The sequence below is a fragment of the Ammospiza nelsoni genome, chromosome 15, assembly GCF_027579445.1.
Source record: "Ammospiza nelsoni isolate bAmmNel1 chromosome 15, bAmmNel1.pri, whole genome shotgun sequence".
Lineage (NCBI taxonomy): Eukaryota > Metazoa > Chordata > Aves > Passeriformes > Passerellidae > Ammospiza > Ammospiza nelsoni.
This window is the reverse complement of record NC_080647.1, coordinates 17,904,771-17,928,679: the sequence shown is the minus strand read 5'-3', so window position 1 is coordinate 17,928,679 and position 23,909 is coordinate 17,904,771. Positions and strand designations below refer to the sequence as shown.

The following is a 23,909-nucleotide window of genomic DNA, read 5'->3' as shown; positions in this document are numbered from 1 at the left end:
TATTTCAGTTGTTTCAACACTTTCTTTTCATTGGTATGAATCTATATAAAGACAAAGATCAGCAGAAAAAAAATCAGATCCTTAAGTACAGAACAATTTTCTCTTTTTCTATCATGTTTCTAAACAGATGCATTTTCAGTATTTAATCAATTACTTACCTTCCCTGCAATTTACTGCAATGTTCAACACTAAATAAGAAAAAAGTATTTTGACAAAAATAGGAGAACAAAATTTTGTTTTATAACAATTTGTCTCCTATTTTTTTTCTCTAGCTTAGAATATGATTTACCTGCAGCTCCACATAAGATGGATAATGTGCTGAAGTAAGAGCACGCAGCAGTGGTAAAACTGTAGCTCATAAAATGTTACTTTTGGAGGCAACAAAAATTTTCACTGTCGAGTCATCTGCATTTTTTCTGCAGTCTAGAAACTCCTGAAAAACAATAAAGATGATTCATGAGGGAAGTAGTTTCCTGGAAACGACAGACAGGGATACAGACCCATTTTTACCTCATGCAGGAGGAGGTGAGCTCATTCCTTAGAGTACCCGCAGGTCAGGAATTCTGATTTGTACACACACCAGAGCCAACACTTCATAGGAGCCACGCTAATACTAAGAAGGACCAACCCCCCTCATAATATCATTTTTCACTCTTCTATTGCAATTAGAAACACCAATAGTTTTTGGATTATTTTCCATTTGCAGTAGGTGAGTAATTAAGTGTTTATTACCTCAATAATAGCTTACACCTGTGTGCTGATAGGGGCATTCCCCTGAAGTATTCTAAGAGATTTTTTTCCCCAAGTTCTGCTGTTCCTATGTGGATTTTCTTCTCTCTCACCACCCCATTACTGTGCACATAACTCACTTTCCAAACCCACCAACAAATCCCAAAACTCCGGGAAAACTCCACAACCCCCGCCCTCCCTCCCTCATCTTCACCTCAGGCGTCCCGGGGAGCGACACAGCGGGCAAAAACAGGAGGGGAAGGGCGGAAAGCGCTACCTGGCTGTTTTTATTAAAACCGTCACAGAAACACACCTGGAAAAGAGGTTAAAATAAAGGAGGATCAGCAGCTGCCCCCGCCTTCCCTCAGGAGCCGCCCCTCACGCACCTGAGGGGCGGGAAAGGGCGCGAGCGCACCTGAGGGAGGCGCGCGAACGAGTTATAAATGCGATAATAACAGTACAGATATTCAGGCACCTTGTACGCCGAAGTTCAGGGGTAATTTGAGGTTTTTTTGTGGGGTTTTTTGGGGAAAAAGTGAAAATCCAGTGAGGTTTTTTCCCGGCTTCCGCATAAGCAGCAAATTAAAACTCCCCTGAGGAGCCGCTCGCGCACCTGAGGGGCGGGAAGGGGCGCGCGCGCACCTGAGGCGGGGGCGGCAGGAAGGGAAGGGAGGTCGGGGCAGTTATAAACTCTACTAACGATAGCAGAGGTATTCCGCTTCCGTGTGCGCGAAAGGCTTAGAGCGAGTCTATGAACACAAGTTAAGAGTTCAACGAGGTTATTCCGCCTTCGCTGTAACCACCAACGCTAACTCCTCTCAGCAGCTCCCCGTGCCGGCTCGTTACCCGCCGCCCCGGAGCGGCGAGGGGCGCGCACCTGAGCGGCCACCAACACCGGCCGCAGGCTGCTCCCCACCGCCTCCGGGGAGCTCGCGCAGGGGGTGACGCGGTGAGCCTGGCCCCGACCGCGGCACCGGGCGGCCCGGCACCGTACGCGGCACGCTCCCCTCAGCGCTCCCGCGGGGCCGCGCTGCGCCTGCGCGCCGCCCTCCCGCCGCCGTGGCCGACCGCGGCCCCGCCCCCCGCGCGCGCTGCGCAGGCGCGGCGGGAGGGCCGGCGATGAGCGTCCTGCTGCCCAATATGGCGGACTTCGACACGATCTACGAGCTGGAGGAGGAGGACGAGGAGGAGCAGGATGAGCCCGAGCCCGTGGTGCGGAGCCAGGAGCTGCCCCGGCCCCGCGACGCGCCCGATCCCGTAGCGGTACGGGGCGCCGGGCACATCACCGTGTAAGGAAGGAGCGGGGGCAGCGTGAGGGGCCGGTGTGGCGGGGCGGTGGAGCCGGGCGGGAGCGCCGGGAGGGGTGAGGGCAGCGGCAGCTCCGTGCCCCGGCCCTGTCGGCCCCAGGCTCCCGCCCCGCGGGGCCGAGAGCCGCAGCCCTGCGCCCCTGTCCCCTGTCTGTGAGGGGAACCTGGTGAACGTGGGCATTTTCCGGTAGCTCGAGGGAACCCCCAGGCAGCCGTGAATGAACAGCCGGAGTTGGCTGTCGGTGCAGAGGCTGCAGCGCAGCCCTGGCAGCCCTCCCTGCTTGCTCCTCTTTATCCAAACAATTTGTTAGATAAAAAGCAAAGTCCAGGCGATTCGAGGACGAACAGCCTGTTCAGACCATCTCGCTGTGACCCTTGTGTGCCACAGCTGAGCCAGGGAGCCCCCACACTGCACTGCAGAGGAGGCTCCTGCCCGTGCTCTACTTTATCTGCCCCGAACTTAGTTGAGAGTTTGGTTTAGATTGAGTGTTTTTATCACTGGAACACAGCGTGAGCCAGAATGTTTGCTGCTCATTTAAACAGCTGAACAGAAGACGAGCAAGCTGTGTTTCCTTATATGTAATGTTTACTCGTAGGGATTTTCTTAGTATTCCTGCTCCAGCAAGCTGAAGAATTAAATAGAAGCAAGTGCATCCTTAACAAGTTGTTGGTTGTCATGTTAATTTTCACGGCAGGGAGGGAGGTATTGAAATTTATGTATTGTGCAGAGACCCACCGAGCTTGTGTTTGGATTGCATAAAATTCCCATTTCTCTCTGTAAGTAGGTGCAGTGTGCTGTAAGGCGCTGCAGCAGAAGCTCTGGCTGGGAAAGGCTCTGCCGTGCTGGGGAAGTGGGGCTGGATCTGTGTCCTCAGGGTTGCCTTGAGCTGTGCCAGTGGGGAGTTGCTGTGCTGCACCGCAGTGCATTTGCTCGTGCAGATGGAATTTCTTTGTGTCCTCACCCCAAAGAGCTGCTGGCCTGACTAAAGGAGAGGTGGAACACAGGCAAAGATGCTCAGAATACCAAGTACCCATCTTAGGAGCTACCTGATTTGAAGTGCTGAACTGGAAAAAAACATTACACACTCATCTGCTTTGCTTTCTGTGATGCTTTTTGTGTGTTAGTGATGTTACTTACAGGTCCTGCTTGGCTCCAGCATCTTTTTGGCATGGGCAGGAGCATCTCCAAGAACTAGGGATGTCTGCATCACAAAAAGCACTCTTGTCAGTGAAGTGGAAATCCTTAGCTATGTGCCCTTGTTCCCATCCAACTTATTTTCCCTTTCTCCCACCCCTCTCAGTTTTCTTCCTGTAACAGGACCTACCTGCATGGTAGGAGGCAGCTTTTATCAGCTCATGCTGTATTTTAAAATCTCCTTATACTGATAAAAACAGTTCTTGGATGTTACCAATACAATGCAAGTAAACCCTGGGCACTGGAGTACATAATCCCAACCTCCTGTTAAATGGGACCTGGTTTGCTTCCCAAGGAGTTTGTGTGTTGGAACTCTGTCACTTTTTGATCACACAGAGGCTGCTGCTTTTGAAATCAGCCTGCTCCAGTTACTGAAGGGAGAGACGTCATCCAGGAAAACCTGGGGTTGTTTGCTAATGAAAATATCTGTCCTGGCAGGTCAGACTTTATTAAAAAAAGAAAACCAGTTATCTTTATAAAGCCATTGTTTCCCTTGGATTTTTGTTTCAGATGTCTCCTGTTCCTCAGCTGACACTGGCCTTCTTGGATACTTTTGGTGTATAGAGAAGGGATAGTTCTCAAATTCCAGGGTCATCTGCTGCAGCTTTTCATGTCCAGTTCTCTTACAAAGCTCCCAAGTTGGTAGATTCAAACACTCAGTTTCCTGCAAGAGACTTTTTATTCTTATGACCTTGTCAGTGAGCTGCTTGCTCTGACAGAGTAACTATTCTGCAGTATCCAACAGTACTAAATATAAATTTCAGGAGTTTTCTGAGGGTATTTGGCAGGATCTTGCTTTTCCCACTTTACTTTTGCTAGCCATTCTACCCCTGTGTGTGGTAAGAATGACCATGTAATGTGTATTTGTTTTATTTTAGTTAGAGAGGATGTGTGTAAAAATGGTTGGCAAAATCAATGTTCATCTTGTCCAGGATTCTTTGAAAAAATTCTGTCATATTTATTGTTTTTGAAAGCTTTTGAATTTTAGCACAGATAAATTACTAGGTCCTTTTCTTCTGCAATTCCCTTTTGATGAGTTTTGAGCACCTTGTCTGCTGTTTCTGCCACAGTCAGTGTGGCTGCTTGGTGTATCCAAGGATCTGCACAGACATTTGTAGTGAGGACTGAGTCATGCCTAGCAAAGCAAAGGCAATAATTTCCAAAAACAGAGCAGTAAGCAAACTGTAACTTGCCTGTAGGGTTGTATTTATCTGCTATATTTTTTCCATATCATTAAGTCCATTTGGATGGATGGTAATGAGGTAATGAAATAGCAATTAAACATATTTTTGCCATTAGTATCCAGCTTGCTGCTGAAGTCTGCAAACCTCCTAGTCTGGGTGGAAGTTGACTTTTGGTGTTGTATCCTGTTTTCTGTAGGAGTGCCCCAGGGACCCACAGGTGCTGATGAAAAGTTTATTTTCATCAGCTGGGGAAGAGAGGGAAGAGCCAGTTGAGATAACATTTGAGTATTATCTGGTATTGTTCCACCTTCCATGTATTTAAAACAGCAAATGACCTCAGCCTTCCATTCATTACCAAAAATTTCATTTTCCAAAACATCATCCATGGGTAAGGATTCTTGGATAGCTGTTGGCTCCACAGGAGAATGTTCTGAATTGGGGAATGTTAAATGTCCAAGGAGATTTCAGCTCAGGGCTCTTGAGGAATGTCATCTTTACCCTCTAATGTTGGCCAAGGCTCAGCTGAGACCTCACAAAGAGCAGTGTGTGAGCTCCACTCTGCAGAGAGGTTAAACATGACCTGGATTAGGTGTGGGGAAAGGAGCTCTGCTCACAGGGGGTTGGAGAGCTTCACTGAACAGGTTTAACTTGTGCAGTCTAGTAAGGCTGATTACTATCTATAAATACAGGAGTGGGAGAGCTGAGAATGAGGTGAGGTTTAAGTCAAATAAAATAAAAAGGCAAAGCACCTTGAAATATTTCTCTTGTAAATGTAAAAAGTATTTCCAAACTCTTCGTGTTTCAGTTCTGGGGACAGAAAGCCTGAGCTCCTGCTTTGTAAACTGATAAACATTATCTTGTGTACCTGTTGCAGGTGGGGTTTGCAACTGGTGGTTCAAGATGTTCATTTCAGCCTTTACTGAGGGATTGATGCATTTCTCTTATTATAGCTCCCTGGGACAAGTTGTGTTCTCAGCTCTCTGCAGATGGGGGAAATGAGGTGATGGGATTTGCCTGGTGCCATCCATGAAAACAGGGAAGGAGGGCCAGAAGTGGCAAGTGAGGTCATCCTGGTTCTGCCTCCAGGAAACAGTGCCTGGCTCTGGGAGGTGCTTGTCATGCAGTGAGGAAAGTGCAACAGAGAACGTGGGTGACTGATCTGAATTGCTAAATGTTACACTTTGGGCAGCTTGCACTGAGGAGTCACAGAACTGGCCCAGAAATAAATCACCACCAGCTGCTGCTCTGAATGACTTAAGGGACAGCTACTGGAATTCATAATTGTCATTTTTAAATATACTGAATTTTAGAAGATTTCATAGATTTCAAAGATTTAATTTCCTGCTCATGCTAGATCACCAGTCTGTTATAGGAAGTCTAATTAAGTTAATTACCTCTTGATCAATACTTTAGATTTTAACTTCTTTACATGGAAGGTTCTAATAACACTTCAGTACTTGCACAAAGTTGCCTTTCACAACAGTTATACAGTTATACACTTCAGTACTTTCACAACAGTTATACAGTTGTAAAGCTGTATAACTGTATAACATCCTGCCTCAATCTTTTTATTTTATTTGGTTGTTGGGTCACCCCCTTGCTCCATCTAAGAGGAGTTTAATGTTTCTAAGCCCTGTAGTAAATAATCACAGAATAGTCTGTAAAACTTCCAGAGATATTTCAGTAAAACTGTGCTGAAGGCCATCAGTGATTCTGACTAAATAAAGTGTTTAAAGTATAATTAAAACATAAAGTTATATTCTTTAGGCACTCACAAGTGTCAGTGGGAGTGATGCCATTCTGTAACTCAGGTTTCCTGGATGTGCTGCAGCTGAAGGGAGTGTTTTGGCAACTAATAAAAATGAGTTATTTGGGGGTTTTAATGTGTCCCAACATCAGCTTTGAAATTTAACCCAAAGCACATTGTGATCTTGCATTCCTAATCAGATTAATCAGAAAGCACTAATTTAATTTGTTCTTTATGGAAATTGGGGTGCAATGGGAATTTTCATGAGTATATTTGATCAGTGAGATAAAAGCCACAACCTGTGGCTTAGGAAGTGTTTGAACTCTGAATTGTTGAAGGTCAGAGGAGGGTTCTGAGGAGCAGCTGGGACATCTTTGCTCTTTTTTTTTTCATTTCTTTTGCTGTATCCTAAACTCCTCCTGGCCACTGTAAGAATCAGTGTTGAGGACAAGATGGACCCTTGGCTGATTTAGTGGAATTGGTCTGTTAGATGGGTAGAGTAAATAATTCTTCAATTTTCCAGTAGTTCTTTTATTGTGTTGTCTGATTGCTCCTGCTTTGTGGTCATTCCAGGTTGTTCCATTGCTGATGCACAGAAAAGTCTGGGTTCCTCAAAGCAAGCTTGGGAATGTGCTTTATAATTTTAGTCTTCTTTTTTTTTTAAGACTGGGAAGACTACTTCATTGCTCTCCAAGCTTCCTTAAAACTAAATATATAACATTACAAAACCTGGAAGATTTCAGCTTGAAAAGGTACAAAATGTGGAGGCTGACTTACCAAAGTACAGAGAATGGAAATGTGCTATGTTAGTAACCTTTGTGCTTGCCTAAAATCTTACTGGCTTTACTGTTTGGGGATTTTTGTAATGTTTTGCACAAATATTGCTCTTTGCAAGAGGCTCTAATTTAAATTATTCATCAAAGGACTGGATTGAACTTCACCAGTGTTGTTGGCAAACATTTCAGTCACTGGGTTTCTAGAGCCAGCACAAGTTCTTCTGCTCTGCCTCTCTCTTCATTAAGGTTGATTTGATTTTTTGTTACCTGGGAGCAATTTCAGTTCTCAATTTTGTGATCTGGGGTATTACAGAGTGCACAGGAGTGTGTGTGAGATCTGATGATGGGCACTGATGTCCAGGGAGGTTTGGGACCTTTAAGGTCCTTCCAACCCAAACCATCCCACAAGTCTGTGATATTTCAGCAATTCTGGTATTGTTTGGGACCAGTTTGGAGTATGGCAGGTGTCAGTTTGACTCAAAGCAAAGTTTGTTTCTTCAGTAACTCCAAAGTATTTGTGCTCTTCTTTTTGGCAGTGATTCTTTCAGGTATTTTGGTTTTTTTCAACATGTATACTCAGGAGATAGTTTAGCAGAGCTGATTTGATGTACAATATATTTAACTTTCATCAGACATGCAGATTGTGGCTGAGGGCCAGCTGCTGCTGTATTTTGTTAAATTACTGAATTTTAAAGGTTCAGGAGTTTGGAATAAGTGGTAACAGGTTTACAAGCCAAATCCAGCTCCCTGGAGCTTTCACTGGTTATAAGGAAAACCTTTTGCTCAAACCCCAAAACACTTCAATGAAAAGTAGTCACAGTGGTACCCAAAACTTAATTTTCTTGAATTTCACAGTTGTTGTAAAAGTCTCCTTTGTGTAGGCTCTTATGAGGTACCTTAACTCAGCCCAAAGGAAGTTTTTAAAACCACATAGTTATAAATTTCTAAGATGATGATGAATGGGTTCCTTAAAACAAACTTCATCTGTTGCATGTGGAACAACTGCATGTGTAAGAAAGTAAAAGGGTTGTTGAACCTGTGATCTCATAGCTGGAGGGTTTTTTCTTACAGAAATCAAAGATTGAAACTTGCTGCCATCCAATTGGAACAGGATTTTTGCATTCTGGAGGTACTGAAGTAAGGAGAGCTGTGTTTGTGTCTGAAATGGCTGAATGCACAGAGACCTTTGTTAACTGAGATCAAAGCCCGTGAAATAATGCAAATGTAAGGGCAAAAAACATTAACAGTGGCTTCTTTTTAAAGTAAAAACTCTTATTACATTTTTTTTATTAAGGGAAACAAAGTAAGTTAGGTGGAATATATTTTGTTTGTCTCTTTTGTTTTCAAGGTTTGGCTTGAGCAACAAGTTTGATACAGAATTTCCTTCTGTTCTGACAGGGAAGGTAAGTGTGAGATTAAACTGTTCTTTTCAATGGGAGGAGCCAGTGCATCCAGTGGTTTCTGTGTTGGATCCCTGAGCATGAACTCAAAACTGTTCCCTGTGGCCTGTGTGACCCAGCTGCTCACTGCCCACCCTCAGTGCAGCTGGAAACAAGAAGGATTTGCAGTGATTGTTATCATTATTGACATTCCAAACACAGCAAAGCTCCCCATGGATCCCACTGTTTTCCATGCAGACATGAAAGCAGCACTCACTTCACCTTGCTTTTGAAATACCTGGAGTTTGTGCTCCCTCCTGGCTGAATTAAATCTCTACAAACACTAGACCTCTCTTTTGAATATGCCTGACAAGCCTTGAGTTTGTTCAGACAAAGCTCTGGAAGTGAATCTGTTTTAGCTGAAGCTGTACAGAACAAAACATAGTGTTAAATCTACAAATTAAGGAGGATTTTAGTACATTTTCACAATTACCATTTAGTTCTGAAAATTAGTGGTGACAAGTCTATTGCTTTCTCTGGAGTCCTGTCATCTTACTTAATGCAAGTGTAAGAAACAGTAATTTGTAGCTATTAATTCAATCTTAGCTAAATTCTTAGTTAATTTTAAATTATTTTTGTAATTATATTTTTTAATCTTTTAATTGCTTAATTCTTTTTCTCTTGAATTTTTTCCTTCCTGCTGTTTCACTCTCTAGTGCTTTGTTTTTGCTTTGATTTATATCCCCCTCATGTATCTTTTCCAGAATTTGGGAAGAAAAAACTTTATTTGGCTCTTTCTACTTTCTCATGTCCTCCCATAGAGCTGCACTCCCTCTGCAGCCCCTTGCAGAGGTTGAGTCATCCCAACAATCACCAAATGCAGCTGAGTGGCTGCTCCTGCCAGATCCAGCTGGGCTTTCTCCTCCTGCATTTTCACCCCAGAGCCCAGGGAATAAAACCCTTGTGCTGAGGCTGCCCAGCTGCTCTGCCAGCAGCACCCCTGAACAGCAGGTTCTGCTTGGAGTTTTTGGGTGCTGAAAATCAGCCTGGGACTTTTTGGATCTCACTGAGCTCAGAAAGACAAATCCTGCTGATTCCAGTGTGAGGGCTGCTGACAGCACTTACATTTCACCACCTTGTCTGAGGCTTACTCTTTTCTGATCACTGAACAGCCACAATACATTTTAGAAAAAACAATTTTGATGTTCTTTTGCTCAAGTTGTAGTTTATTATAAATAAGCCTGTGGAAAATGCCAGGCAAGAAACATTAAAACTAAATTTAATGATATAATTTCACCTCTTTCTGTCTCTCTAAAATATATTGTCTACACTTTTTAATACCAGCATCAGTGGCTGTCACATTTTCCACTTGACTGTCCTCCTGTTAAACAGACAGTGAACAAAAGCTTAATTTAAAGTTCACTTGAGTGCTTGGACTTAATTTAGCAAAGCCAGAAAAGAGGAAATTCTTCTGTTGGCATTTACCCTTCTTGTCCTGGGTGTAATCAGTGCTGCAGGAGTGGCATGGGCAGGGATTTGCTGTATGTGGGGATGCTCCTCTGCTGACAATCTGGATATTCTGTTGTCTTGTGGATTTGAGGGGCTTTCTGAGCAAGGAAATGAATTCCCTTTTGTCAGGGGAGAGCGCCAGTCTAACAAGATAGTAAACACATTTTTCTTCCTGCCTGTCACCACTGCCATGAAAGACATTAAAAACCACAGTTGTGGGTCTTTCAGTTTGTAATATTGCAAGAAATAAAGAATCTGCTTCTTCCTCTGGTTGAGGCAGTCAATCATCTTAATCTCTATTGGAAATGAAAATTCAGTCATTTTTTCAGTAAGTTTTTCTTCAAATACCCTGTTAAATAATTACAATAATGACAATCAGTGTCATACTCAACTGAGACCCTACATTAACATTCTTTGTGGTTAAAGTGTAATTTTTTTGCTTTTTATGAAATCAAAATTTATGAATAACAGTGACTGTTAATATTTACAAATTGGGATTAAAATGTTTACTCTGAACTTGCATCGGTCCTCAGCTCCTCTAAGACAATGCCATAGTTTATTCATATTGCCTGTGTAACATTAGATTGAATGGCTTTGTGAATTGATATTAATAATAAATCCCATCTGCTAATGGAGTGTAAGAGATGAAGCCTTTAAATGGGCTTGATGGAGTTCTCAGTGGTGCTGGTTTTCTTTGGAATAAATACAGATGTAAAAGATGTAGGTTGGTAAAGCAGGATGAAAATGCTAATTAGAGAAAACTCTGCAGCTACACCTTTCTCCCAGAAGCACAAACTTGTGGGGTTTATGCCACATTCTTGTGTCAGTAATTTCCTTAAGCTTCCTGCCCTCAGCCCCTCCACATCATGAAGGCAGCAAACCTTCTGATTTTCTTTTTCTGCAATCTGGAATCCCCCTCATTCCCCCATTTTCCCATCTCCCAGTTTTCCAGAGCCTGCATAGCTGCTGTAGGTTAGCCTGGAGCTACATGCCTGTAATTACATCTTCACTGTTTAATTGAGACTTCATTTGTTGCTTTCCTTGGGAGAGGTGGATGTGTACATTTGGGGGTAAAGCACAGACAATAAAATAATAAAGGAAAGGAAAATCCCAGGTGCATCAGATGTTTGGTGTGGCTCACTCAGCTGGATTAATATTTGTCTTGCAGGATGAGACACAAACTCACCTGGTTTGTAAATCCCAAGCCAGGCTGCTTTTCAGAGGAGCATTATAAGAAAAGATTTGACTACATTTAATACAGAGGCAATATTTAACTTCTAATAATGTAATTGGACCTTGGCCTTAATTGGAATGCTGGTTAAATTTAAATTCTGTGTGCTACAGGTTTGCAGGATTATTAATTCTCTTAAAAAGCTTTTACCAAAATATTCTCTGTGATATGGAGCGCAATAGCACCCACTGCTCCAGGTGACCAGAAAGTGATGGAGGCAGTGATCCTGAAGGGGAAAAGTGGAATTTCCTGCTCTGATTTTGAAACAAAAGGGTCCTGCCCAGAGAGGAGTGTGCAGTGCAGGGCAGGGGGAGCCATAAACTGAGGGCTGGGCATTGTGCTGTGTGATTGATAGGGCTGCTGATGATGATGATTGAAGGAGGAAGATCAGGCCTGCTGGGCCTTGCTGCCTCCCTTCCTGTGTTTGGAGATTCTCTGCATCCTGTTGTAAAATATTATGACACCCCCTCCTTTCCTTTTATGTTTTTTTTTTTTGTTTTTTCCCTCCTCAAAGGAGCTGATGTCCCTTCCCAAGGTGTACAGCACAGCCAGGAGCAAAGTGCTTATCTCATTCTTTCAAGAGCCAGACACAAACTCTCCAAGAGATTTCCAGAATTCCTCAAAACTGAGCATTCTTAGGGAGCTCTTTGTGCAGGAGGAGCTGTTAATTCTGTTTGTTTGAAATACATCAGCCCCTTCACAGACATCTTTCAAAAACTGTACCTGCAAGAAGGCAGGAGTTCAAATTGTGTCAGAAAATCAACAGTTCTGTGCTGACTTTCATTTGGATTCCATTTCATTATTAGATTAGAACAGTTATTTACAGGTATTTTGTTCTTAATCACTGTGTAACAATGCTTAACTGTCACTGAGCTGTAAACTGAGCAACAGAAATGTGATTTCTTCTGTTTATCACAACATGAGGCTTATCTTGCTGTCCAGTTCCTTTAGTTTCAGATGTGACATTAGTGACAGAAATATTTGTTGTGATTTCATTTCCTAAAGGCAGAAACAATCCAATAGTTGGGGTTAGTCAAAGGCATCTTAAATAATTTCATTTTATATTGTAGCCAAGTGATTCAGCTTTACATGAAAACATTTGGTGAGTTAGCAGGTAGTGCTGCTTTCATAATGCTATATTAAGGTAAAATCAGACCAAAATTCCTGAAATGGGAATTTTCTGGTGCTTAGTGGCATCCAAAGTTGGTTTCTAGTTTAGCCATTTACTCTGCAGGAATGAGAGTACTTCAGCTTTCATCTGAAAATGTGAACAGTGAGTCCCTAAAAATTATCACAGGAATAGGGAATCTCCCTGGGCTTTCTTCTTAGGTCCCAAATTTTTCTGCCATCTGTGATCTGAGAATCTGGTTGAGTTCTCTTCATGTTGGATGTTATCACTGATAAGGGCTATTCTTGTTAAACTAAATTCTGGGCTGTGCCATTCCATTGTCTTGGGCAAGTTTGTTCAGCTGCATTTGGAGGCTGGGCTGTGTTGTTGTCAAAGTCCAGTAAACTTTGTGTCTGAAGGAAAAGGAAACATTCTCTTTCATTAGGAAGTCTCATTACAAAAGTATGAATGGGTTCTAGGAAAAAAAAAAAAAAAACCTACTTATTTTTATATTTCACATCAACAGAATATAAAATTCTAAAAGATCTGTCAAAGGAAGTGCCATTTGTAGATACCTAAATATGAGGCCCATGGAAACTTCCTTAGGAGTAGAGAATGCCAATTAATGGAGGAATCTCAGTTCACTTTGAGGCAGTGACTGCAGCAGCTGCCTGAGGTTACTGCAAACCACCAGCCCAGATGTTCTCTCCTACAAAACACTCTCCCACGTTGAAGATGAAATGGTTTTGCTCATGTGCATCTGGTATTTGTTATATCCCAGTACAAGATCTGGCACTGGCAAAGAAACCCATAAAACTTTGTTCCAGAGACATGCAAGTACAGGATAGTTTGCCACATTACAATGGGATTTTTTTCATTGCAGATGTCTCAGTACAAAAGATCTCAGGGGGTTTCTTTGACCATTTTCTTTTATTTTTTTTTCCCCTAAACTGCCTCTTGTAAAACAGACATTTTTTTTTAAGTTGCTCCATTTGTAGATGTAAAACAAAACAGTCTATTTAATGTGGGAGGGGGACAAAAATAATTGCTTTGTATGTATTTATTAATTCCTGCTGTAAAATAATCACAAACGAAGTTCTCATGTTTTTAACTGTAGGCCTGGCTGGTGTGCAAGGCCAGCTGCCCCCTGACTCTGTAGTGCCTGGTGACCTGAATGGCCAGGAAACAGATGTTGTATTTATTTACTCCCTTCCCTGCAATGCTTTAAAGAATTCAGCTCAAAAGGCAGAGCAGCAGCATCAGGTCCTGTCCATTTCCTGCCCCGTGGCTTTGCCCCTGCTGAAAAGGATCTTTGTCATTAAATGAACTTTTGTTGGTGTTGCTGCCCTTGTTTGCAGAGCCAGATGAGCAGAGCTGGGCTGCCCTGGGTGGGGGTTGTGGGGCACAGCTTTGTGTGCAGGCTCACACTGGGGATTTGCATGCACATGGCAGGGAGGTAGGAAAAATGGGGTTTTAATTGTTCTGAGTTGTGCCTGCCTGGTCAGGTCTCATTGGTCCTGGTTTATTCTGCTTTGTGTATTTGATGCTGGACAGCATTAGAGTCAAGGCTGTCATCTTGGAGTCACTGCCTCAAATCCATGTTTGGCTTGTCAGATGGAGTGACTTGGGTTCTGTAGGGAAATGAGGGATTTGGGGTGAGAAATGTGAGTTATTGGAGAAAAGAGTAGGTGAGAAATGCAGTTATTGGAGAAAAGAGCTTCTTTCTGATACAAAATGTGTAATTCCACTGTGACTCTGCAGTGGCAATACAGGTGTAAAATACTTATTCCTGAATTTCAAAAACTTTTTGAAATTCAGGAATTAGAATTTTATACCTGTATTGGTATAAAATTAGTATTTTATACCTAGTATTAGGTATAAGTGTACCTAGTATTAGGTATTAGTATTTTATACCTAGTTTTCAGTAAGCAGGTTTTATTCCTAACCCTGTACAAGGTGCATTGCTCTGCCTCCAATACAATCCAGTGGATTCCTTCCCAGGCTTCCCTGTTTTGGGAAGCAGCCATGAGGGAAGTTGTGGCTTCATTATGGGCCACTTCAGGAAGTGATTTGTGGACAGAGCCTTCACCCAGGCCCAGTGTAGGCTTAGGTTGGTGTGACACTAATTTGGACAATCTTCTCCCTTTCTTTGGAACCTATTTTTGCTCCAATGCTCCCACACTCCCTTGGAAAGCAGACATCTGTCATTCTTCTGTGGTTTTGCTCAGTGCAGCCAGTGCATGTACTGCCCAGCTGTGTCCCAGTTCTGATTTTGTCTGGGCCCATTGTGTTTTCAGGCCCATTTATTAATTTCTGGTGCAATAAATACAGATGAGCTGCTCATCTAAAAGATGTTTGGCTTTTGAACTCAGGTTTGTGCAGTGCACACACCAGAAATGAATTTGTGGCAGGAAAATGACTTTTCATGCTCACTGGGTGACCAGTGCTTTAGAAGATTGTGTCATTTCCTTTTCATTTGAACCTGTAGAGGCAATTTGTGAGAAAATTCATCTGTGCTGCTCTCCCTGAAGCTGAGCCCTCTGTTGCAGGTGGCCCCTGAGGAATTCAAGACCAGCATCAGCCGAGTGAACGCCTGCCTGAGGAAGAACCTCCCTGTCAATGTGAAGTGGCTGCTCTGTGGCTGCCTGTGCTGCTGCTGCACCCTGGGCTGCAGCCTCTGGCCTGTGGTCTGTCTTAACAAAAGAGTGAGTCCATCTTTCATCACATCCTATGGATTTTTAAATTATTGGTAGGGTTAAGTAACCTTTCATAATGTCTTCCCCATTTTAAAACCCTGGTTTGGTCTCACATTCAAAAGGTTATTCTGGTTTCCATCTTAGAAAATATAAAAAAATTGAAATTACACCAAATTACCAGTTTTAAGAATAGCTGATCTTCTCTCAGTTCAAACAGAATGGAATATATGATACTCTAAATTTCCAGGATTTTTCAAGGTCTGAGAATTGAGTGTAGAACTGAACTTTCATGACCTTCAAAGAGTGGCAGAATGAGACTGAAAAATCACTTCTCCTCTTCACACCCCCATCCCCACTCCCTCCACCTCCCAAATAAATATTTTTCAAATTTAAAAATCACTTTTTTGTATGCAATAGGCACCATAGCATTTCAGAGTTGTGCTTTATTTTACTGTGCTCTTTCTGTTAGGAACAAGAACAAATTTCTTTTCTAGACTTCCCCCCTAACAGAGTTGACCACTCCTGTAATCAGTCCTAAAGTAACAATTTTGGAAAGCACTTTAGTCAATTGCCTCTGTGGTTTATGTTTAGAATTGATTTATCACAGCAGTAAATATTGGAAATGCATTAATGTGGTAACTTACTGAAGTGCTCATCACTGAAGCTGCATCACTAAAAAGTTACAGGACTTGTTTTAGTTCATTTTAACTAAATTATTGCAGAGGTTTATGCCTGAGAGATACAAAAGGAGTATTTGCAGTTTTAAAGCCATTTTTAATATCTCTGTACCAGTGAAAATCTAAATAAATGCCCATTAATTATATGAAATTCTCAAGGCTGCAGAGAATATGCACCAGGTAGGGGAAATGATGGCACTTGCATAGGGGTGTGAGGGTGATAACAACCATGCAGTGATTAAAATTAAATGTATACCATGCAGGATCATCCCAGCTGTCTTTGTGTGACCTTCAAAATCACTGGAACTTGAGAAATCATCTCCTCTCCACAGTCATGGAAAGAGCAGGACATGAAGGACACATTTGGTAGCCAAGAGTTGAAAATAATTTGTTGTGAGCTGGAGTTTTGTGGTGAGAGTTTCTTCCAAGATCCAGATCACAATTCCCTTAGCAAAATCTGGAAATTAAATGTATGGAAATGTGTGTTTTCAGCAGAATGCCTGCAGTGAGTGCAGGATTTGGCCAGGAGACTTTGTTCTGTTGCCTGTGGGAGGTAAAAACACCAAATTCAGAAGGATATCTTACTAACTAAATGAACTCTGGAAAAGCCACAGGCCTAAGTTGCACTTGATCTTAGAAATTTTTCCAGTGATTCCAAGTTAACAAAAAACCCATGAGTGTTTTCCTTTTTTGAAGAAAGGGGAGTGGGAGTGAAGTGATAAGACTTCTATGTATTTCTTCTTTGGCTTGTTCTACTTTTATAAAACTTAACTTATTATAAATTCACCTTAGCCAGAAATGCAGCAGTGAGATCCTGCTGGATGAGAGCAGCTGCTGAACCATTTCTGATCCACTTCTGACTTCCTTTCTAGACTAGAAGATCAATCCAGAAGTTATTAGAATGGGAAAATAACAGACTATATCATAAGGTAAGAAAAGAGTGCTTGGTTTTTTCAGCTTTAAGAGTATGGGCAATGAAGGATGTTACAATCTTGTCATAATTCCTTACTTTATACTGTAAATATATAAATCCTAATAAATAATAAATAGATAGATAATAGATGCTAATAATTCAGTATTGCTAATGCTTGTTGCATTACCCATCCAAACAAGGCTGTGCTAATCCTTTGTTAATTATTTCCTTAGCTTGGTTTGCACTGGAAGCTGAGTAAAAGGAAATGTGAAACTAGCAATATGATGGAATATGTGAGTATTGCTTGTTATTTATTGCTATTCAACAGAACTATGATTTAATAGAGAAAACCTTTCACTTAGGGGTGACCCTGTGCAAAAAGATCTCCCAGCCAAATGTGCAGTTTGTCTGTAATTTGGAATGAGGGAGACCCACTGGGACTTTCTGCATTGGGGGGATTCCCACACCAGCACCAGTCCATAGCTCCTTAACACCTATCCTCCTTTTCCAGTGGTGTTCATAACCCCTTTAATTCAAATAATTTTGCAGAAATATTACATCTTTACAGTAATGTGGTTTTTTTGGTTGGACCTTTTCTTTTGTGTTTTTGTTTTTGGTTTGTTTTGGTGGTGTATTTAAATTTCATGTGGTTTTAAACAAGACAGACCTTGTAGAAAAGCAGAATTTCGAATATTTCTGTGGTTCTACCACTCCCCTATCCCCTTTAACATGTGAAGATTGTGTAAGCTTTAGGGAAAGAGATCCACCCCAAAAAAAGCCAAGCACCAGAATCCCTCTATTTCAGAATGACTGCAATCTCTGCTTTGTTACCCTGGGGAACATTCCCTCCTCACTGACTATCTCAGATATATTTAGTCTTATGAATTAGCAAATGTTCATGCAAATTGTGCTGAAGCTTTGAACTTTTTGGTTACTGTCTTCTGTTCTTGTCTTTTTCCCTTCTTCAACAGGTAATATTAATAGAGTTCTTACCAAAATACCCCATATTTCGACCTGACTGAGGAACAACATTGGTCTTTCATGTTACCTGTCATTTTCTACCCTTAGTGCCTTGTAGATGATTTTGGAAAGAAGATGGTCTACTTTGCTGTGACTTAAAAATGTTCTTCAGTAGAAATCTTCCTTGCTGTTACTTTCTTTTGTTAAGAAGAGAACAATTTGCACATTTTTTTATGTTAAACGAGGCTTCTATGTTGCACTCTGAATTTTTAACATTACCAATAACTGATAGAGTTGCCACTAGGGATCTTAACATCAGTGCTGCTTAAACTTGTTCTGAGCATGCTGCCTTATTAATTTCTCTCTTTGCTGTCCTCCAATGTGCATCCTAAAGCTGTGTCATCCTATATTTCACCCTAAGTGTTGCAATCCTAGAAACCCTCAGTAGGAATGTCCAGGTAAACTCCAGTAGTAATGATTTTAGTAGAACCTGCTTGCATAGGACTTGCAATCAACAGCACTGGTTTTGTCCTGCACTTTGCAAAATCATCATTTACATTTAGGGGGTTCTTTAGTTTACCCACTATGGATTTGTAAATATTGACTCTTTGCATAATGTAAAGTGTGGTATGCCAAGGTTTACAGAATGTATTATAGCTCTTATTCTATTGCCAACATCCCCAGCATCTGTTCCATGTGCTCGTTCCCCTGGGATTGTACAGCCCCACCCACACTGGTTTTATGGGAAAGCCATAAAGAGTTTGTACATATGTCAGATGTGTAGGGCTCAGTTGCACTTTGTTTAGTAAATGGATGAAAAATGCGTAGCATTTCTGTCTTTATTTTGAAAAGTATTTCAGCTGGTGTTTGCAGCACCTGAAATACAAAGCTGAAATCTTCACCTCTGCAGAAGCTGCATTTGTGGGGTAGATGGCAGCTGTTGTTAACAAAATACCCTAAAGTCTCTTTTGAAGTGAGGAATATATGGATGTTAAGTTCTATTTTGTTTTGAAGTCAGGAGAAATTAGCCTCAAATCGGAGATCTTCGTTCCAGAAGAGAAAAATCAGAAACAGCCAAATCCAAGCTGAAGCAGCACCTTTGTTACTGGGGTGGTTGCACTTCAGCATTTTCACAGTTTAGTGACATGAAGTCCCTTCCAGTGGAAAGAGGTTTTATCTCAGTCAAAGTGGAGATTCCAAACATGCCGAGGGGAGCAAGTGCAGCAGTTGAAAGGGCTCCTGAATGTGTTTTGGCAGTCAGGCACTGTCTGGGGAGCCAGGAGAGCCTTGTGGAATTCAGTATTATTTTGGATTCTTCCCTGTTTGCCTGATCTCAGGAAGGGAAGTCACTGTAGAAAAACTTCCTCTAATGGCTGATCTAAGCAAGAGCACTTGATAAAAGAAAGCAAATGAAAATTGTTGCAAGTCCCTTGCCTTTCCTAACTAGAAATAACAAAGCCCAGCAGATAACTGAGCATCTGGAAGTGTGGTGGATTTCATTACCAGTGTCCAGGCATTTCTTTGCAGCATCTTGACTCCCTGCAACATCATCCCAAGTTGCTTTTTAGTTTCAGGGTGACTTGGGGTTTCCTCTGAATGTATTTGCATCTCTCCAGTTTGCAATATGCTATTAAAATACAGTATTTGTCAAACCATTGCATCCTAATACCTGTAGTAGGTCAGATTCCTTGTACACAGTGTTTACAGAAGGCCAGTTTTATGCAAGTTGTTACTCAAAGGGAAGTTTGTGCTGTTTCCTGTCCCAGACTGATGGTTCAGTTTGAAATCTGCACATTTCATGCAGAAACTTTGACTGGTAGATTGGTGACAACTAAATGTGTAATTGCATTTGTAACATGAATAAAACCTCCTGTGTTTTTTGAATTATCATTAGCTACACCTTGCAACTGAGATTTCCATTGCAGAACCAAGCAAAGCGTTGTCTCCAATTTATTTCTGTTTTTTGGGGATGAGTGTTAACTGGAAGCAGAGAAAATAATGGCAGAAAAGGCAGAGTAAACCAAAACTGAAATGGCACACTCAGTTCTTTCTTCAGGTTTTACTGACAAATGAGTTTCTGGAGTAATTAACAGAACAATGAAAAGTTCTGTCAGAACTTTGTTGTGCAAAATACTCAAGAAATCTCAGCAGGTTCTGATTTTCTTCTTCATGCAACTCTGTTTTCTCCCTGTACTTGCCCAAAGGGGAGAACAGGCACTTCCCATGGAACCACAGAATGGGTTGGGTGGAAGGGACCCCAAAGCTCCTCTCATTCCACCCCTCCTTCCACCAGCCCAGGTTGCTCAGAGCTCCATCCAAACTGGCCTTGAACACTTAAGCACATGATATTAATTTGTAAAGTTTACATTTTAAGTACATAAATCCTATACATTTTAATTTGTCCTTAATTATTACTTGTGCAGTCTTCAAACCATGAATGGGTCTTGTCTTTGTGTTTTAATTGACATTTAATTATGTGGCCATAACATAAAGAACCAGAGCCAAACCTGTCATTTACAGTAAGCTCCATGTTTTAATGAGTAGATAAATTTGCATTAAAATGCAAAACCAGCAGCAGTATTATATTTGCATGTGAAAGACACAGGATTCACAGCTCACTGGAAGGTGAGGGCAGCTGGCAGTACTGCTGTGAACTCTACACAGGTTCTTTTTGCTTGGCCTGGCCTGTAATACCAAAACATCACAGGTAATTCTGTCTCCCAGGACTGGAAATCTCATTTTTGACAGTAAATGATCAGCATGAGTTGGTGAAGTGTTCATGGAGGGTATCTGTCAGAATTTGTAGCCATGTAACAGATTAAAGTCAGCAAAGCGAGTGGAAGTGGTAAGGAAAGTGCCTTGGCTGGTTCCAACACCATTGTGCAGAGAAGGAGAAAAGGGAATTCACTGGTCCCTCTCAGGAGTGGGAGTTTGCAGTAGATTTCTAAAAGCAGCTACTGTCTACCAAATCAGTGTTTATTTCTTCACATCAACATGTTGACACTAATTTTGTTTCTAGATTTTATCCAGGAAATCTTTGGGTTTGTATCTAGAAAGTTTAGTATCTGGAGAGTACTGAAGGAGTGCAGAACTCTGGCAGAGCATCAAAGCTCCTCCTCAGTGATTCCCCACCTGCCCAAAGGTGTTTTCCCAGAGGTGGAACACACAAGTGTTCAAACATGCACACCCAACTTTAGGGAGTGTGGGTTCAGTTGTAAATGGGTGACTTTTAAACAGAGAAAAAAATTTATTAAATCTGGTGTGGTTTTGATAAATACAAAAAAAAAAAAGTTCCTATGCTCTTCTTGATAGGTACAAAACTCCATATGCAAAACCATAAATTGATGTTTATTATTGTCCCACTGACAGTTTACTACATTTTCTTGTCAACACACTACCATTGGAGCAATAAAAATGTCCAGCTATTACCATTCACCATCAATTATTTATCACTTTAGTAAGCAATGTTATGTGATTCTTCTGCCATTCTTTTGTTTTCTGCTTTCGGTGTTCTTACAGTGTTGTAACATACTTGTATTGCTTCTGAAAAGTGGTTTTGTTTAAGCTGTATGAAACTGTGTTCTTAACACTTTTATTCTGTTTACAAGTGAACAGCCACTTTTTTAACAGGACCTCACGTCTGGAGAGTTTTCTCTCTATTTTTTATTTTAAATGAAAATAAAATTCTAACTGAGCTTGCTTTCTATAATTTACTGCCCTGGCTTGTGCCATTGAAAGAAGCTGGAAGTCAGACATGCTTCATCACTTTGAGACATTTTTCTTTAATTAAATTCAAAGATGAAAACCTTGAGTAGTGCAATGTGTTTGTGGAAAAAAAAACTCTGAAATTCTCTGTCTTTCTCTGTAGAGGTGTTTTAGTGGGATGGCAGCAGTGCTGGGGTGTGTCTAAATGAGACACACCTGACACAGCCAGGCCAGGACCTTGGCTCATTCAAACAAGGCTTGGAAAGCACAGGAGGGATTTCCAAAGATGAGAAGTGAAGCATGATCATCAATCTGATTTTCCTGGTGCTCCACCTTCCTGCCAGGACAGTGGTGGAGTTCCCATCCCTGGAAGTGTTGGAAAATGTGGATGTGGCCCTGGAGGACGTGGTTTAGTGGTGATCAGGGTGTTGCACTTGATGATCTCCAAAGTCTTTGCCAGCTTTAACAATTCCATTATTTTCTGCTGGGCTCACAGACCCTCCCTGGTAAGGGAGGAAGGAATCTCTCCCTGCAGCATTCCCCTCCAAAAGCAGAAAGGTTTTCTCCCACCTGCCAGGGAGCCAGCCTGAGCAGGGACGGGGAGTGAGGGTGAACAGATCCTGGCTCCCAGAGGGGTTTGTGCCCAGCACAGCAGCCCTTTGTGTGTGTGAGCAGCCTGCCTTTGGAGCTGTGACAGCAGGACTGCAAACTAAAGCCTTTGGCTCATCCCTGAGGGGAAAGCACGCATTCCTGAAAGGGGCACGTGCAGTGTTTGTGTTGGAAGTGGTTCTGGGCAAAGCCAGGGCTGCTGGAGCATGGAGCTGATCCCGGATGTTGGCTGAGAAAGCAGGGAATGTTTCTGGGGTGTTCAGCCAAAAGGAGGATGAGGGGCTGAGTCAGGAGTTATTCCCCTGGGGGCTTTAGGAGATGTAATTGCCCAGACTGAGCAGCAAAGGCCTGTGCTGAGGATATTTGGGATTTGGCCCTGGCTCTGTGGAAGGCAGTCTCAGACCTGTTGGTGGAGCAGCTTGCTGTGCTGTCTGTGCCAGTGTATTTATAATGCTGTGTCTGTCATCACTTGAACTGTTCTAGCTGAGTTTATTTTTTTAGTGAAGCTTGGAGAGACTTCAACCCTTCATTTCTTAGACCAAATTAAATGTTAGCCTCCTCTCAAAAGCAGAGTTCTGTTTCTGTTCATCCTGTTTGCATTTATTTGAATTAATTTTCCTTGAATAGGAGTGACCAGGAACAATATTCCAGTAAGTGGCTCATGGCCAAGAAGGCACCAGGTATTTATTTCAGTGTTGATAGTTCCCTCTCTTGTGTGAAAAGAATGTGATCCATTAAATTTAAAGGGTCACATTTGTCTCCTTAGTGGCTGTATTGCATTTCTGATCCATGGCTGTTCTGTGATAAATCTGGGGCTATTTCTCTTCGGCCACTTGTAGTTTATACAAGTTCCCTGCAGACACTCATCAGTCCAGACTCAGCATCTGACACTTTGTGCTGGTGAATCTCTCAATAGTTCCATTACTGTGTCCTCCCAGTCCTCCAATTCTCCTTGTATTTGTGCTCCCAGTCTTCCTGTGAGAAGTGTTTCTCACAGGCTGATTCAGTCTGCAAAATTAACACAAATGAATTTACTAAATAGATTAGTTCCCAGATAGATGCCTGAATTTTGCTTATGATTTTCTAAATGCCCTTTTACTTACTTAGTCTCTGATCTGCTTTAAATATTTCTGTTGTTTCTACATCTGACTGAATCAGTAATTTCCTTGTTGTGGTTTCTCTGGGAGATGGAATCTACCTGGACTTGGTTGATTTACATCTGGTTATTTTATAAACATGCAAACAGCAGATTTGGGTCTGGGCTAACCTGCTGAATTCTACATTTTCCCTAATCACTGAATGTGTTTAGGTAATGATCCTTCCAATATATTCACATTTTATTTCACAGTCTTTATGTAAACCTTATTATCTATAGTAGCCTTTCTTGAGCAGTAAATTAAAATTTCTGCAGGAACTAGGTTTGTATTTTTGTATTCAGTGATAAATATAACCTGAGATTTTGGCTAGAAAAGAAACACTTCTTCACAACAGTGCTGGTCCCATGGGATAGGTAATAAAATTGGAAAGAGGAATTACAGTAGCTCTCAGATTAATAAGAATTTAAAATTAAAAGGCAAATATTAATCAAAAGGTGATGACTGATGTGTATTTACTGTAAATTATATGGTGTGCAAGCCTGGAGGGGTAACTGAAAACTACTGGTTCTCCAGAGTTTCTACAATGATCTCCTTGGACATTTTTGACCGTGAAGTGCCTGAACAGAGCAGCAAAAGGAATTTTGGGTTTTGCTGTTCATGGAAAAGAGTGGAAAATGGAAAGGCACTGCTGAGGCCTGGTGGTGAGCAGCACTTTCCCACCTCTGCAGAGTTAACCTGGCTCCATCGGTATAACCAGGGATCTCACTGGTATAACCAGGGGTTCTCATCACTATAACCAGGGGTCTCATCAACCCACGGTGATTTTTGGATGTCCAATTCCAGTTCCCACGGTGAGTATTCATTCAGCATTCCCACTGCAGGGTCCAGCAGGGCACAAGGAGCAGGAATGCACCTCAGCCCCACCGGAACTGCAGGGGAGCACTTCAATCCGGAATTTCTCTGGAGCTGTTTAGTGCATGGAAAAGGTAACTTGCTTCAGGATTCTCTATGGTTTTTTTGTGAGAATTACTGCTGAAAATCAGCTTGCTCTAAGTTTCCCTGTGATGCTGATGGAGGTAAGGACTCC

At 41.9% G+C, this 23,909-nt stretch overlaps 1 protein-coding gene across 1 annotated transcript; it reads left to right on the top strand.

Moving 5' to 3' along the window:
- Positions 1-1,848: 1,848 nt before the first annotated feature.
- CHIC1 (cysteine rich hydrophobic domain 1) lies at positions 1,849-21,222 on the top strand. The gene is made up of 6 exons (XM_059483158.1): positions 1,849-2,018; positions 8,287-8,341; positions 14,715-14,870; positions 16,411-16,467; positions 16,685-16,744; positions 17,423-21,222. Exons 1-6 carry the CDS (start codon positions 1,849-1,851, stop codon positions 17,471-17,473), a joined length of 549 nt encoding a protein of 182 aa, XP_059339141.1. The 3' UTR covers positions 17,474-21,222.
- Positions 21,223-23,909: the final 2,687 nt, after the last annotated feature.

Coding starts and splice junctions, on each gene's coding strand:
- CHIC1 (XM_059483158.1), top strand. CDS start 1,849: ATGAGCGTCCTGCTGCCCAATATGGCGGACTTCGACACGATCTACGAG. Junction 2,019..8,286: donor GGCGCCGGGCACATCACCGT/GTAAGGAAGGAG, acceptor TTTGTTTTCAAG/GTTTGGCTTGAGCAACAAGT. Junction 14,871..16,410: donor TGGTCTGTCTTAACAAAAGA/GTGAGTCCATCT, acceptor CTTCCTTTCTAG/ACTAGAAGATCAATCCAGAA.